This window comes from Dermochelys coriacea, chromosome 1, assembly GCF_009764565.3.
Source record: "Dermochelys coriacea isolate rDerCor1 chromosome 1, rDerCor1.pri.v4, whole genome shotgun sequence".
Taxonomy (NCBI): domain Eukaryota; kingdom Metazoa; phylum Chordata; order Testudines; family Dermochelyidae; genus Dermochelys; species Dermochelys coriacea.
The window spans coordinates 283,391,978-283,408,222 of record NC_050068.2 but is presented as its reverse complement, the minus strand read 5'-3'; the positions used below and the strand labels follow the sequence as shown (position 1 = coordinate 283,408,222).

Sequence of the window (16,245 nt, the reverse complement as noted above, 5' to 3'; positions counted from 1 at the left end):
TGCCATCTAGGTACACCACGGATATTTTAAAGGTCACCTCAGAAAGAAGAGCATACCTCAGAATAGATCCAGACAGATGAAAAGCCTTGCACCATTTTGACTGCAAATATATCAAAGTCTTGGCCCACAAGAGAGCTAGTTCCCCAGACAGAAATATTGCATGAGTAGTAGTTACTCCAATGGGCTACACCTCTCCTGCAAGCTGAAGGACTGCCTTAAGAATTAGGAATTGTGGAGACACTGGTATATAGGGAGGTCGTGTGGAAAAAATAGATCGCCTCCCTCAAGAAGATGGGTTGTTCACTCTTTCTCCTCTCCCCCGATACACATTCTAAAAGGTAGATCCCGCCCCCCCCCCCCGCACTGTAAAGTTGGAAATTTTTTCTTTTTGGTTTGAACAGAAGCCAGTATTTTTCAGATTCCATCCTCTGAGCCAGCATCTGCACCCTTCCAGGACTTAAGACGCCTAGAAGATATCAGATACCATTTAATGACCGGATCCAGCACAAATATCCATTTCTAGAAATTTCCTTATGTTGCTGGAATCATATGACAAAAAGTAACCTCAAATGAGAACTAACTTGATGAGAAACCCTAAATCTCAAACCCTGGTCTCAAACTATGGTCTGTGGCCCACCAGTGGTCCGCGAGCTCCATTCAGGTGGTCCGTGGGTAGTTCCCTCTAAGGTGAATGCCTTGGTGGCCGCACACAAGAATGAAGGGCCACCCACCTAATTAGTGGAGCCGTGCAGGCATGGCTCCACTAATTAGGAGCCTGGACTCTGGAGAAGACGCACATGTAAGGTGAGGTGGTGGCCTTGGGGGGAATAGAGGATAGGTGGGAGGGGGTAGTGGGGTGAGAAGAGGGGGTGGGGGGAATTTGGGATGTGCAGGGCTGCAGTGGCCAGAGAAAGAGGCGACTTTCCCCAGCCCCAGCTCGGGGGCTACCGAGGAGAGACCCCCCTCCTTCCCAGTCCTAGCTCAGGAGCTGCTGCAGCAGAGGAGAGGGAGAGCCCCCCCCACTTCCCAGCCCCAGCTTGGGAGCTGCCACGGCATAGGAGAGAGGGCACTTTCATCAGATTAGAAAGGTAAGACTACTGATATTAAAATGTGAGTTGTGTGCTTTTATTTGTAGAACAAAACACCCATTTATTAGTATTAAGGCTTTTTTATATAGAGCTTTTATCCAAAGCACTTAGTTAGCTAATGGTACAAACAACATTTGGAAAGAACATTAAGTGGTCCGCCGAGACCCTCAGCAATTTTCAAATGGTCCGTGAAAAAAAACGCTTGAGAACCACTGCCCTAAATCATTTCATAAGAGGTAGGAATTTCCAGGTTATGCAAGAACTGCTATATTTCTCTTTGTTCTGATTTGGTAGCCAAAAGAATAAATTCACATTTTTGTACACCAACTTCGAGGGTGTCACATTTTAGTATATTAAAAATAAGTTTATTCCTTTTGGGTACTAATTTAAAAGGACATCACATTCTAATTACTCTTTGTCCACGGACAACTGTATTCCTTGTAGATCTTCCTATTGAATGGCTCATAGAAGGCTATTAAAACCCTCTATTTAAAAAGTTGCCCTGTCCACTAGATCAAGGAGTGCAGCGCCCAGGTAACAGCAATAGTTAAATGGAAGGTTGATCACAGTGTGCAAGTCCATATACTGGAAGAAAATTGTAGTAGTAGAGGGCTCTTTAAAATATAAGGGCATAGTAAAATAGAATGATTGGAAGTTTAAGCTAAACAAACAAACTGGAAATAAGGTGCACATCTTTAAACATCTTTAAAACTGGATACTCTCATAAAGAACCAACCTTCCACACAAACTTCCTCGTGGCTGGACTTTACAAAAACTAGACAAGCCATTTACAACACACACTTTGCTTCTCTACAAAAGAAAAAGGACACTAAGCTATCTAAACTACTATATGCCACAAGGGGCCACAACAATGGTTCCCGTAACCCACCCAGCAATATTGTTAATCTAGCCAACTATACTCTTAGCCCAGCAGAAGAATCTGTCCTATCTCGGGGCCTCTCCTTTTGCCCCTCCACCCCCACGAACATGATACAGTTCTGTGGTGACCTAGAATCCTATTTTCGACGTCTCAGACTCAAGGAATATTTCCAACACACCTCTGACCAACATACTAACCCACAGAGACCTTCCTGCCAACACTACAAAAAGAAGGATTCTGGGTGGACTCCTCCTGAAGGTCGAAACAGCAGCCTGGATTTCTACATAGACTGCTTCCGCCGACGTGCACGAGCTGAAATTGTGGAAAAGCAGCATCGCTTACCCCATAACCTCAGCCATGCAGAACACAGTGCCATCCACAGCCTCAGAAACAACTCTGACATCATAATCAAAAAGGCTGACAAAGGAGGTGCTGTCGTCATCATGAATAGGTCGGAGTATGAACAAGAGGCTACTAGGCAGCTCTCCAACATCACTTTCTACAAGCCATTACCCTCTGATCCCACTGAGAGTTACCAAAAGAAACTACAGCATTTGCTCAAGAAACTCCCTGAAAAAGCACAAGAACAAATCCGCACAGACATACCCCTAGAACCCAAACCTGGGGTATTCTATCTGCTACCCAAGATCCATAAACCTGGAAATCCTGGACGCCCCATCATCTCAGGCATTGGCACCCTGACAGCAGGATTGTCTGGCTATGTAGACTCCCTCCTCAGGCCCTTCGTTACCAGTACTCCCAGCTATCTTCGAGACACCACTGACTTCCTGAGGAAACTACAGTCCATTGGTGATCTTCCTAAAAACACCATCCTAGCCACTATGGATGTAGAAGCCCTCTACACCAACATTCCACACAAAGATGGACTACAAGCCGTCAGGAACAGTATCCCCGATACTGTCACGGCTAACCTGGTGGCTGAACTTTGTGACTTTGTCCTCACCCATAACTATTTCACATTTGGGGACAATGTATACCTTCAAATCAGCGGCACTGCGATGGGTACCCGCATGGCCCCACAGTATGCCAACATTTTTATGGCTGACTTAGAACAACGCTTCCTCAACTCTCGTCCCCTAATGCCCCTACTCTACTTGCGCTACATTGATGACATCTTCATCATCTGGACCCATGGAAAAGAAGCTCTTGAGGAATTCCACCGTGATTTCAACAATTTCCATCCCACCATCAACCGCAGCCTGGACCAGTCCACACAAGAGATCCACTTCCTGGACACTACGGTGCTAATAAGCGATGGTCACATAACCACCACCCTATATCGGAAACCTACTGACCGCTATTCCTACCTACATGCCTCTAGCTTTCATCCAGATCATACCACACGATCCATTGTCTACAGCCATGCTCTACGATATAACCGCATTTGCTCCAACCCCTCAGACCGAGACAAACACCTACAAGATCTCTATCATGCATTCCTACAACTACAATACCCACCTGCTGAAGTGAAGAAACAGATTGACAGAGCCAGAAGAGTACCCAGAAGTCACCTACTACAGGACAGGCCCAACAAAGAAAACAACAGAACGCCACTAGCCATCACCTTCAGCCCCCAACTAAAACCCCTCCAACGCATCATCAAGGATCTACAACCTATCCTGAAGGACGAGCCATCGCTCTCTCAGATCTTGGGAGACAGACCAGTCCTTGCTTACAGACAGCCCCCCAATCTGAAGCAAATACTCACCAGCAACCACACACCACACAACAGAACCACTAACCCAGGAACCTATCCTTGCAACAAAGCCCGTTGCCAACTCTGTCCACATATCTATTCAGGGGATACCATCATAGGGCCTAATCACATCAGCCACACTATCAGAGGCTCGTTCACCTGCGCATCTACCAATGTGATATATGCCATCATGTGCCAGCAATGCCCCTCTGCCATGTACATTGGCCAAACTGGACAGTCTCTACGTAAAAGAATGAATGGACACAAATCAGACGTCAAGAATTATAACATTCAAAAACCAGTTGGAGAACACTTCAATCTCTCTGGTCACTCGATTACAGACCTAAGAGTGGCTATCCTTCAACAAAAAAGTTTCAAAAACAGACTCCAACGAGAGACTGCTGAATTGGAATTAATTTGCAAACTGGATACAATTAACTTAGGCTTGAATAGAGACTGGGAATGGATGAGTCATTACACAAAGTAAAACTATTTCCCCATGGTATTTCTCCCCCCCCCCCACCCCACCCCCCACTGTTCCTCTGATATTCTTAACTGCTGGAATTAGCCTACCTTGCTTGTCACCATGAAAGGTTTTCCTCCTTTCCCCCCCCTGCTGTTGGTGATGGCTTATCTTAAGTGATCACTCTCCTTACAGTGTGTATGATAAACCCATTGTTTCATGTTCTCTGTCTGTGTATATAAATCTCTCCTCTGTATTTTCCACCAAATGCATCCGATGAAGTGAGCTGTAGCTCACGAAAGCTTATGCTCTAATAAATTTGTTAGTCTCTAAGGTGCCACAAGTACTCCTTTTCTTTTTGCGAATACAGACTAACACGGCTGCTACTCTGAAACCTATCTTTAAACAGTGAGGGATTAATCACTTGAACCATCTACCAATCAACATGGTGGATTTTCAGATACTTTAAGTCTTTAAATCAAGATTGGATATCTTTCTGAGAAAATCTGCTCTAGCCCAACCAGAAGTCATTAGGTTCGATACAGAAATGACTGGGTGAAATTCTATGGTCTGTTGTCCAGGAGCTCAGACTAGATCACAATGGTCAGGGGTACCAGAATGGGAGGAGGCGGGGCCATGGCCCCATCTCTTTTAGAAGTGAGAGGGCTATGCCGAAGGGCAAACAATGGGGGGAAGAAGGGGTGGCACAGGGGTGGGGGCCACAGTTCTGGTGCAAGTAGCACCCCACACTTTAAGGGAGCTTCTGCCACTCCTGATAATGGTCCCTTCTGAGCTTTAAAAAAAATTGAATTAGGTATTTGATATGGATGGTGAAGGCGCATAATTTAAAATTTAAGGAACCCAGCTCCCTGAACATTTAAGGCAACCAAAATAAATTTTCTAAGACATTCAATTAAAGCAACAGTTTAGACAAGCACATATTTCTACACAGTACACACAGAATAAGAGACTAATCTAAGTTTTATACAGTGCTGTAGCCACAGTGATCTCTGGATATTAGAGAGACAGGGTGGGTGAGGTAATACCTTTTATTGGACCAACTTCAGTTGAAGAGAAATACAAGCTTTCAAGCTTACACAGAGCTCTTCTTCAGGTCTGGGCTCACAAGCTTGTCTCTCACACCAACAGAAGTTGATGCAATAAAAGATATTACCTCAGCCACCTTAGTCTAAGTTTTAACATTTCTGGATGTTAAGCAGAAAAGTTAATGGAGAAAGGACAGAAAATGACTATCCTAATTACAAAAAGACATAATAAGTTGAATTAACAAGAATGTAAGTAAGAGGATAGAAGCTATAAATTCACAGCTTCCTGTTAAAGGATGACAGCTTTAAGAACTTAATTTTATACACACACACACACACACACACACACACTTTCCTGAAGTGTTCCATAGATTTAATCAGCTACACCAGGCACAAATGAAAACTGCATAAATCAATTGGGGCATGAGGAATTACAGGAAAGTAGGATGCTATCTGGTCCACTGTCATCTTTTTTATTTCTCTGAACTCCGCTTTCATGCTTCAGTTTCTTCTCTCTTTAGTATTCAGTTGTATCAAACTAATTTGTATTACTTGTTTCAAACCCTTACTATTCTATTGAACAATTACACTTTAAAAAATTAACCAAAGCAGAACTATTGCACTCAGCTTGCTATTTAAGATAGTGTCCTGGATTTTGAACCTTTGCAGTAAAGAGCTTTGTTCCACTACCAAAAAACCCCCCCTGCATAGTTGTGCGTCCCAGCACTGTGTTGCCTTGGAGTTGCCTCTTTTCCAGCGACAGTAAGGCAGCTTTTTAAAACTTCTACTAAATAAAGATTTTTCTCCTTGATGTTATGAAAATGGTCTAAAAAAATCAGCATTCTACCTCTAACCTAATCATCACCTAAAATAGTTAAACACTACTTTTGCCATGTATTCTCATATGATGAAAGCATCTGTGTATTTTAAGCTTATTTATTTTAACAGAAGCACTATTAGTCTAACGCGTTCAAGGAGATTTGTACCAAAATAACCCTAAAACTATGTTAGCCAAAACTCTGTAGTCAATATGTATTTCACTTTGTATATACTCTGTTCTGATTAGCTGCCCCCTTGACTTATTACCTTCCTGAACAATGTGTGTTAGAAGGTATATTTGTGTTTTGTTATTGTAGACAAAAATATACCTGGTTTTTCCATCAGCCATACACTGTGAATTTATCTATACATGCATATAGAATCTTGATGGCGATAACATGGCATAACAGAAGAGGATCTATCTGTTTGAACTTAATGCTCAGTGTTATTGCTATATTTGTATTTCTGTTATCCCTTAAGGCACTGGAAGTCTGCATTTCGTGGTACTAAATGCTAATGCAAAATGCATTTGAGGTCACTGTCTGAAGTTGGAACTGACAACGCCAGAGGGACTGGAAGCAGTGTTTAAAAATCAACCCAGGTCTTAAGTTCTTCTATCTGAATCACCGACAGTTTGCAGTTCATCTTTTTAATTTCTTCTTTCATTTTCATGTAACTGGTTTCTTGGGTACACTTAAATATTCTGCACATTGAGCCCTGTTTAATTAGAAACTTAATTAAAGTATAGCTTTCAAATGAATAAGATATGTGCAGACAGATGTCAGCCTTGAAAGTATCCTTGTGTCTATTTCAACACAAAAACTATAGTACTAAAAAGAAAATAATCTGAGTTCTTCTGTCCCAACGTGTGAATCAATTCAGATTTATGCATCACATTCCACTTTGTGCTCATGAGACCAATCCTTGGGTCAGGCTGAGATGCACTTAGCACAGTACCAAATGACGTGGCAAAGGTGACAAACTTAACTCTCATATGATCCAGAGCTGCAGGTTCACCCCCACTCAGGATAAGTTAAAGCAGATTCAAGTTAAAGCAGGATCAAATTCACCCCCAGGATAAGTTAAAAGCTGCTCTAACCTAAGCCTAGCTTGCAATGGTCTCCAAGGGGCTGTTACAGCAGCCAGGAATAGTGGCCAGAGCACTGCTGCACTCCCAACGGTCCCTCCCCTCGTATGCCATATACTGAGAGTTGTAAGGGGAGGGGAGGTGGTGAGTGGCTTCGGGCTGGCTATATACCACTAGTGGGATCTCGGTAGGGAATCCACTAAGGCCATATTTAAATTTGCTTTTCTCCACCAGACCAAACAAAGTAGATTTGGCATGGGCCAGGTTCTGGCCCTCAGATTAGAAACTCACCAAGGGATTGATCCAAAATTGGTTGAAGTCAATGGGTTTTGGTTCAGTCCCTAATTTTTGTGCCTACTATAAACATTAGGGCAATTCTTTTTATAACTGACAGTCTTATCACATTTAAATGAGACCCAACTGATTGCAAGACAGTACATTCATACAACAGCAGTCAGAGTTTAGTAGTTACATATTAATTGAACTGACAACCAAGAGTTCTGATGGTTTAAAAATCTATTTAAAACACAATGAGGAGATATTAGTTGGTACAGTTAAGACAATATTTTCTGGACTAAAAAATCCTCCAAAAAGTATATTTCTTCTGCCCTCTACAGAAAGCTGATTTTAAAAAAAAGCACAAGGATTAGTCATTACCTTATTGTTTACGCAGGGTAATCTTTGGCACATAGTTTATGATATGGTGCCATTTAAAAACTGAATTTGAGTTTAACCTCAAACTTTGCAAATGAAGCTTTTCATCACTCTGGGGGGCATCATTTCATATGCTGATTTTGCATTTCACAACAAATAACCTTCACATTTAGGACACTTAAGTGAAAAAAATATATATAACAAATTAATTAAATACCAACACCAAATACATTATGATTCAAAATGTAAGAACTGTCACTTATTGTGATTTTAATTCTAAAGTCCATATGTGCGCCAATGCAAAAATGAAAGCATAAATGAAGAGATCAGGAAGATCATCTAAAGTCAATTAAGTGACAAGGCTGTCAACTTTGACACATCAAGATAAGAAGTGGGTTAACTTGAGTGGATGCAATAAACAGATTTGAAAAATAATGCACTGAACTGAAGAATTAAGCACTCTCTAAAGAATTATATGAGCTATGCTTAAGGAACGGTAGCAACACTGGAGAAGGCTCATGGGACATAAAAGGAAAACAGCATATTTAGCTCTGGAACAACGTGTTTTGTCTGGGACAATGCAGGAGGCACACACTGGCAAACACCTACAGTGTGAATACTCAACTTCTGGGTGTTTCCCCACAACCAGTTTTAACATCTTTGTTAGAAATTAAGTAGTTTCAAGTGTTTCATGATCAGTAAGCTATAGCAGTAAAATAAAACTGGCAACTATATAATGAAAAACAACTTTGGTTACTAATTTCTCTAAATAACATTTTGCTTTGAAAAAATGAACAAAGTAAGTCCACAGTAACTTTTTCCCCCAAGGCATTTCCTCAGGACTTTAACTACATATGCTTGTTTTACACCACGTGTTTTCCGCATATTCATAAACAGCTATTTACATAACAAATTGAAAGGCTACTCCTATCAAGTGAGGTAGATGCATTACCTAAATAGGTATTTACACAAGCCATACCAAGAGCTTCACAGAGCTAAAAATCTGTTGTGTGTGTAATTCACACAGACTTCTCAAATTAGTGTTTTTCAAATGTGGTCACCATGGCAGCGTGCGGCCACCAGTGCCTTTCTTTGCGGTCACAGCCTCTTGGGCTGTCATGAAGGGAGTGGACACAAATGCTGGAGAGGCAGACAGCTGGTGAATTCCCCACTTTCCCAGGGGTAGGAGAGGCAGGCCTCAGCCACAGGACTTCAGGCTCCATCCACGCGGTGGCAGGCTCTGGTTCCAGGCTCCGGCCCCAGGCTCACCACACCCCACCATTGTCCCTGGGCCCCGCTGCCTCCCTCCCCATTCAGGGCTTAATCTGTCCCAGGGCTTGCCAGGGCTGAATAAGTCTGCTGTGAAAATTGATATTAACAAACATACAAATCACTTTTCACAGCAGAAGACTTACCAGCTATCAAGTCTTTGGGGGGTGGGGAGGGGGAGGAAGCGCAACCAAAAAAGCAAAAGGAACAACAAAAACGAAAAGAGAAGACCATGCAAAGCGCCTTATTTGTGTTTCTATTCTGCTTAGGTCCAGTAAAGAATAGAGACAAATGTTAATGATTTTTATTACTGAGTCTGAAAAAAACCCTACATAAATAAATTACGATTTTGACATGTATATGTGCATATTTATTTTGTTTTTCCTAAAGTTAATTAAGTATTTTAGGAAAAATTGTCAGTGCAACCACCAGCAAGAATTGGTGGCCGCACTCTGACACCAACAAAAAATTTGTTGTGAGAACCCCTGGTCTAATTCACCAAAGTAGGAACCATCTTTTCCATTTGTCCTACTTAAAAAAAAAATAAAAATAAGTTATTGTTGAAGTAACGGTCATAGATAACACTTAATGTTCAGTCCTATGCTAGACAAAAGACTAAAAATGGTGCTGTGTGGTCCATATTTCTTGTTTCACTGATTACAGTATGAGTTTGGTTTATAAATAAAAGAGAAGATTTCTCTAATTTCCAGTGCTGCAGATTCAGCCTAGGCTTGGGGAATCCTATTGTATTCTTTTCTTCTTGTCTACCTCCACTTGTAGTAAAGGTTCTGCAAGCAAAATCAGGCCAGTGACAGTTGGCAAAACTTAAATATTAAGTAGTTGCCTCTCAGCAACCCAACTGTCCTCTATGGATTTATAGAGATGTAACTAACTGCAACTTAGCCAGCTATTCTGTTGAGGGCAAACAATAAAGGAATGAAATAGCTTCCTCTTCCAGCACTCCTGGCTCTATGGAGATAACCTGACAAAAATAAATGTTTCACACACACACACGCACAACGGCTATTTTTACATTGTAACTTTCAAAGCAGCATTGTACTTCAGACTGACAATACTTGGAAATAGATTTTTCAAGTATAAGTTTTCTAAAGTATAATATAGGAATATATGCCCCATTAATACTGATTTGAATCACACTCATGTAGATGTACAACGAAAAGTTTTTTAAAAATCCACCACAGCTCTCATTATAGTATTATTAATAAACACTGTTCCCTGCACACCTTCACCTATCAAAACAGGCTGAAATGTATGACCAAGATGAGATTCAATCCATCCTATATAAAGTCATTTCCTGGAGACCCCTGCAATACTAAAAGAGGGGGGTTGTGATTAAGAATAAAACTTTAGCCGTAACTCAGCTTCTTGACTTGTCATTCTAAGCAAAACCACTGACATTGTGTGTGAACTTTGTAGCAGTTACCATGGAACTGCTAAAAACTACAGTTCAAGAACACCTGTATCTCACTTTGAGAGTCGTTTGGGGACATTCTCTCTCCCCATTGTACAATTTTTCAGTTGCAAAAAACTGCATCCTGTATGCAAATCAAAACAAAGCACCACATTCTCTATCAAGCATGTACAGAATCCCTTTTATGCAGACACACTTGCGTTCTCTCTCTGAACACACTTGTGTTCTCTCTCTAAACAAGCTAGTTTATTTACGCACGTCAAAGATACAAAATTTCTGCTCTTCCCACAAGCAGATTTCATCCAGAAATATGTTTGGAATATTAATTCTAGTTTCTGTAATACCAACATCTTAGTAAAGGGCATTCGCCTAAATTGATAGATTTGAGATTGTAAATTTTGTTTTTTGTTTTTATTAAGAGCTACTGAGCAAGAGAGAGACAAAACAAACCTGGTAAAGCAGGAGATATTTCATTGTATCCTCCAAACGAAGCATTCCGGACAAGTTTTCGGACATCTGATCGTGCAGGAAACGTACCAGGCGAAACCCCAGCACATGAAGAAAACCTACGTCGCAGTGGACCCTCTTCCTTCATGAGTTAGATGGTCTGTGTAAGGATTATGTTCACTCAGACAGCTGGTTAGCATTAGCTGGTTGGAACAAGAATGTTGCAGTAACAGACTTTTACCTCACATTCTGATTAGGAAGATCCAAAGGGAACAGACACAAAGAACACGCATACACACTGATGGGAGGAGATACCAGAGGATGTCAAAATCAGCAATAAACAGAGACATTATAGGCTCAAATTATGCTGCTGCAGATTCTCTTAATGAGCTGAAACTGGAATGGATTGTCCCCCCTCTCACCATCCTACTTCAGTGATATTTCACATTTAATTCAATCAGTACATCTCAAGTCAGGCTGCTGCTCAGCACTGCTCGCTGGCACAAAGCGACTGTCGTTACTTAGGGTTTCAGAATGGATTTGTTAAATAGATTCCGCTGCCTGCTTGTCTCCCAAGCCCCAAACTTATACTGTATAAAAATTAACTCATGATCTCATGTAGTAATGTGGGTTTCCTATTTGACACTTCATTTAAAAAATATACTACCATGAGTGACAATGCTTTATTTTATATAATAGTGATTAAATTTTACTTTTAATTTTTAGGTTTCTGCTATCCACTCTTTGTCACCTATGATTATTGTAGATTCTAAATAAAAATAAAAGCTACAATTCAAAGGGAGAGATGCATTTTGATGGTCTCTCCAAACAATAATCCAGTATAAATCTTTTAAGTCTACATGTGAACAGGGGATGAGTCCCATTTGCTAACAGTTAACAAATCACGAAATACATACCAATTCTGAAGACTAGTATTGGCTTAAGCATTCTAAAAAGACTAGGTATTTTAAGTACCTCAATTTTTGAATGCCCAACTGGACACACGTTAGAAGTGCCTGGCTTTCAGGGGGCAAGTGCTTAGCACTTGCTGAAAGCCAGGCTCATTTAACATCTGTCTAGTTGGGCATTCAAAAATTAAGGCACTCAAAATAAATTCGTTGTTTAAAATTTTAGGTTGTTAACTTTTAATAATCAATGCTGCAACCCTAGCTGGTGGTGTTTCTGTTAACACTGACCTGAATTCTCATTACTTATTTTGATTTTTAAGCAATCACCCACTTTATGCAACAAGCAAGTATTTTATTCTAATTTTTTCTTCTGTTAATTTTTTCTTTCTACATTTCTGACGCACAGTTAAAGTGATATAACCTCCACAAAAATAAAAAGAACTGTAATATTTGCTTAATGCAGAAACACTTATACCCAATAAATATAATTAAGACTTGAAGCTCAGTGAATCACCTTTTTAAACCTAAAATTAAAACTTCAATGGAAGCAGCCAAGCAAACCAAAGGAGGACAAAACTCACTTTAAAAAATCCAATTAAGAACTCTGAGCTGACCTTATAAGTAACCTGATGAACCAAACCTTACCTGCTGTTACTCTCACATGTAAAAACAACCAATCAGTTTTCCTTCTCCCTACCGATCTATTTTAATATGGCCAATTCTCCTGTTTCCCATATCTAACAATTAACACCATTCAAATCGTCAGTAGCCACTAAGCAATTTTTTTTTTTTTTTTTTTAAAAACACATCCACTCCCACAAGTTAATTTTCTTCACTGCTGGGCACTTTTCTGCTGGCTCCATTTTCTTACTATACAGCAGGGGTGGCCAATCTGTGGCTCTTCAGAAGTCAATATGCGGCTCCTTGTATAGGCACCAACTCCAGGGCTGGAGCTACAGGTGCCGGCTTTCCAATGTGCCGGGGGGTGTTCACTGCTCAATCCCTGGCTCTGCCACAGGCCCTGCCCCCAACTACACCCCTTCCCACCCCCTTCCCTGATCCTGCCATGTCCTCACTCCTCCCCCTTCCCCCCACCCCCAGCCTCCTGCACACCACGAAACAGCTGATGGGGAGGCGCTGATCGGCCAGTGGGTGGGAGGCACTGGGAGCGGGGGGGGGGGGGGTGGCTGCTGACGTATTACTGTGGCTCTTTAGCCATGTACATTGGTAAATTCTGGCTCCTTCTCAGGCTCAGGTTGGCCACCCCTGCTCTACAGCATCGGAGACAAAAGTCATTATGAAACCTGGTTCATTTTAATTGGACAATGCAAAAGAAAAAAAATATACAGTTAGCTCAGCTGGGTTCCTTCCTCACACAAAGGCTATTTCTCCTTTGTTGGAGGAAGCCATTCTCAAAATCAAGTCAACGATAAAACAGTTTGTAATTAATGCTCAGCCACTCCAATTTTGTGAGGTGCTAAGCATCCTCAAGTCAGATTGGCTCACTGAATCACACCTAAACACAGCAGCCTGCAGTATTCTATTATCCCTACAATTGCTGCTAAAAGTAGCTGTAACAGTGCAAAGCATGTATGTGGCACATAAAAATGTCTTTCAATTTAGAAAAATAATTGTAGCCTATTACTCTGTGATGCTGTGAACTGTGAAATAATACTCAGTCCTCTTTTAACAGCCTAATAATTTCTAGCACATGCCAAAGGCAAGGCAGGCATTAAAGAGGGATTGTGACTGGAATACCCAACTCATGTGCCATCCACAGAAACCATAGCTCCCAAATACCCAAGGGTAATATGAATGCTAAGTGTGCCAGAACCTTGCTAAATGCTGAATGTTCCAGTCCAGCAACATACAAAGATCAAGTTTTTATACCTATTATCCCAATTAACTACCACACTTCATTGATTTGCCATGATAAAAATTTACATTTCCTGTTAATGGTAAACCTGTGACATGACTCTTGATACTACTCCTTTATGATCTCCTGTCTTTACCTTTTACTACTGATACAGCAACAGCACTGTTATTCTGTGGTGGACATGTGAGCTAACACCTGTACTGTAGTAAACATTGCATTCTATGATGCCTTAATTCCAGGCCCAGATTTCAGCAGACTCCACATTGTGACAGTACACAGCACAAGATGTATTCTGCAGTCTACAAGCTAGAGAAGCAGAATGTTCTGGTCTCAATATGTTCAGCATTCCAAATTTAAAGAAAGCCTTTTGAATTTACTCCAACCAGCACCAGCCTCCTCTGCTGAGAGGGACACATCAGAATTTTGGACAACTTGGTAAATGCTCAGATTCTGGCCATCTTCTAAATGACAACTTTGGAACTTTTCCAAGCTTCAAAAGTTGTGATTTTTTTATTTTATTTTTAAACACATCAGCACAAATTCAGAAGGCCAACCACAGCAAGTGCCATCATCACTTGAAGAAGATTGCAATCTACTGTAGACATTTTCTGAAGTACACAATGTATGCCCCATATTTGTTTGCAATTAAATCGGGGCTTTCTTTTTAGAAATAAATTTAAAGCCATCTGAAAAAATATGTCATAACCCCCTGCTTAAGACATTCTTTTTTATAAGATTGCTTGGAATGGAACTAAATCACAGTGCACAGGATGGACACAATCAAAAGGTCTTTGTATATTAACAGCACAGCAACACATTTTAGAAAAGGTTAGGTTTTAATTAAAAAAAACTGTTCTAAGGAAAAAAAATCACAATTCAAAAATCATGAGTTGGTCAAAAAAGAAGAAAGCTCTCTGGATGATTTAGGTATTAATACACTAAGCATGCAAATTAAGCTCCAAATCAATAGTACAAACTGAACACCCTTCTGAGCAAATCAGAACTTGTAATAATTTACACTATATTCAGACAGTATTCTTAGCTCTGACTACATGGGCTCAGTATACAATCAAAAAATGCTACTGCTGCTGCAACAGCAGCCACAGTTTAGATTCTCTTATGCAATAGCCATACTTTAAAACAAAACAAAGAGAAAGGAAAATAATTCCTTTTAGTTCCTGAAACAGAGACCTCCTTAAATCAATGAACACTGTAAAAGCCGGGGGATGGGGGAGGCACAGGGGGTGAGGGCGGTAAGGGGAAAAACAGCCCTGGTGCAATTAAGTCTCTGACAATAATATGGCCTGACATTTCTATAATGCAATATTATCCAACTGGCCTCCTCAAAAATAGATCTGTAAAAAATATTTCATGTTACCCACATGAATCTACAGTATGTAACTGATTGAAAAAAAATCAACTATTAACAGCTATCAGATATATCAAAATTGTTTCTATACAGCATGCATATTTTACATTTAGTTTAAAAGCAATTATAATTGAGAAGTCTCTTTCTCCTAAGAATCAACAGGCTCTTTTAGAGGTATACTTGCCTTCAGACACCAGTGTGAGTCACAAAGCAGACATCCGAGCCACAATGCTATTAATTCGGAAAGCAGTGCTAATAGTATGCTAAGGGAAAACCAATTTAATCCTGCCAAATATTCTTCTCCACCATTTAGTAATTCCAAACCCAGGCACAATTTATGATGAAGCATAACTCCTTAGGTACTTCTGATTACAGTACAAGCATTTGCATCAAGGCTTTCTGCAGCTTGTACATGCTTGTATCCTTGTGTCTCACCAGCTGCACGGTCCCTCAGCTCCTCCCAGCAGAAGTGCATAGACTTGTTCACTACTCAGGTTTCAATAATTTTGGTCTTCACAACACTTGTGAAGTTCCAGGTTCAGGTTCCAACAGTTCAGGTTCAAGTAGGTCAGCTTTGCTGAGATTTACTTGCAAAGAAAGCTTGGTTGAAAAGCCTTTTTCTTCTTCACATTAATCTGATACACTGTGCCTCTTAAAACACAGTCCAATGAATATTTCATGTCTTTGCAAAGATGCTACCCATATAGAAATAGGTAAATGTAATTTTAACAAGCAGCAGCTCTCTGTTGTATTGCATACTGTTTCCAAAATACAATGTCTTTACATATACACAAAGGGGATTCCTATTAATTTAGAATTTAATAGAGTATGCTATATGAATAGCAGAAATGCTGCCAAGATAATTTTTAAGACAATCACAAAGCAAAATTTGAAAAATGTATAAAAATTTTAATTAGGCAACAGATTAAAATTAATGGCTTGGGGCTCAATGTGAGTGGAACGTTATTCACATGAGTTATCAATTAAAATTAGCAAGACTACTCACGAATAAGGGTCCTACAAGAAAAGCTTAAATTCCATAAGGCAGACTCATTTAACCACATTTTCAATGTCTTATGAAAGATAAGCCATATCTATTCAATAACAGGAGGAAGTAGATTTCAAAGTGACATTTTCATTTCATTATTAAAGGTGATTAATATGTTGAGGACTTCTCTCTGGGGGCTTAT

General features: G+C 40.3%; 1 protein-coding gene across 6 annotated transcripts in view; it reads right to left on the bottom strand.

Moving 5' to 3' along the window:
• OSBPL8 (oxysterol binding protein like 8) overlaps positions 1 to 16,245 on the bottom strand; it is a 151,113-nt gene that overhangs the window by 83,610 nt on the left and 51,258 nt on the right. The window contains exon 3 of one of the 6 annotated variants that reach the window (XM_043493035.1): positions 10,906 to 11,105. The exons of 4 other annotated variants lie outside the window; for them this stretch is intronic. In XM_043493035.1, the coding sequence (XP_043348970.1) occupies positions 10,906 to 11,050 (145 nt within the window). In that variant the 5' untranslated portion in view covers positions 11,051 to 11,105. The remainder of the gene's footprint in view (positions 1 to 10,905; positions 11,106 to 16,245) is intronic. One more of the 6 variants, XM_043493046.1, reaches the window with a different exon arrangement.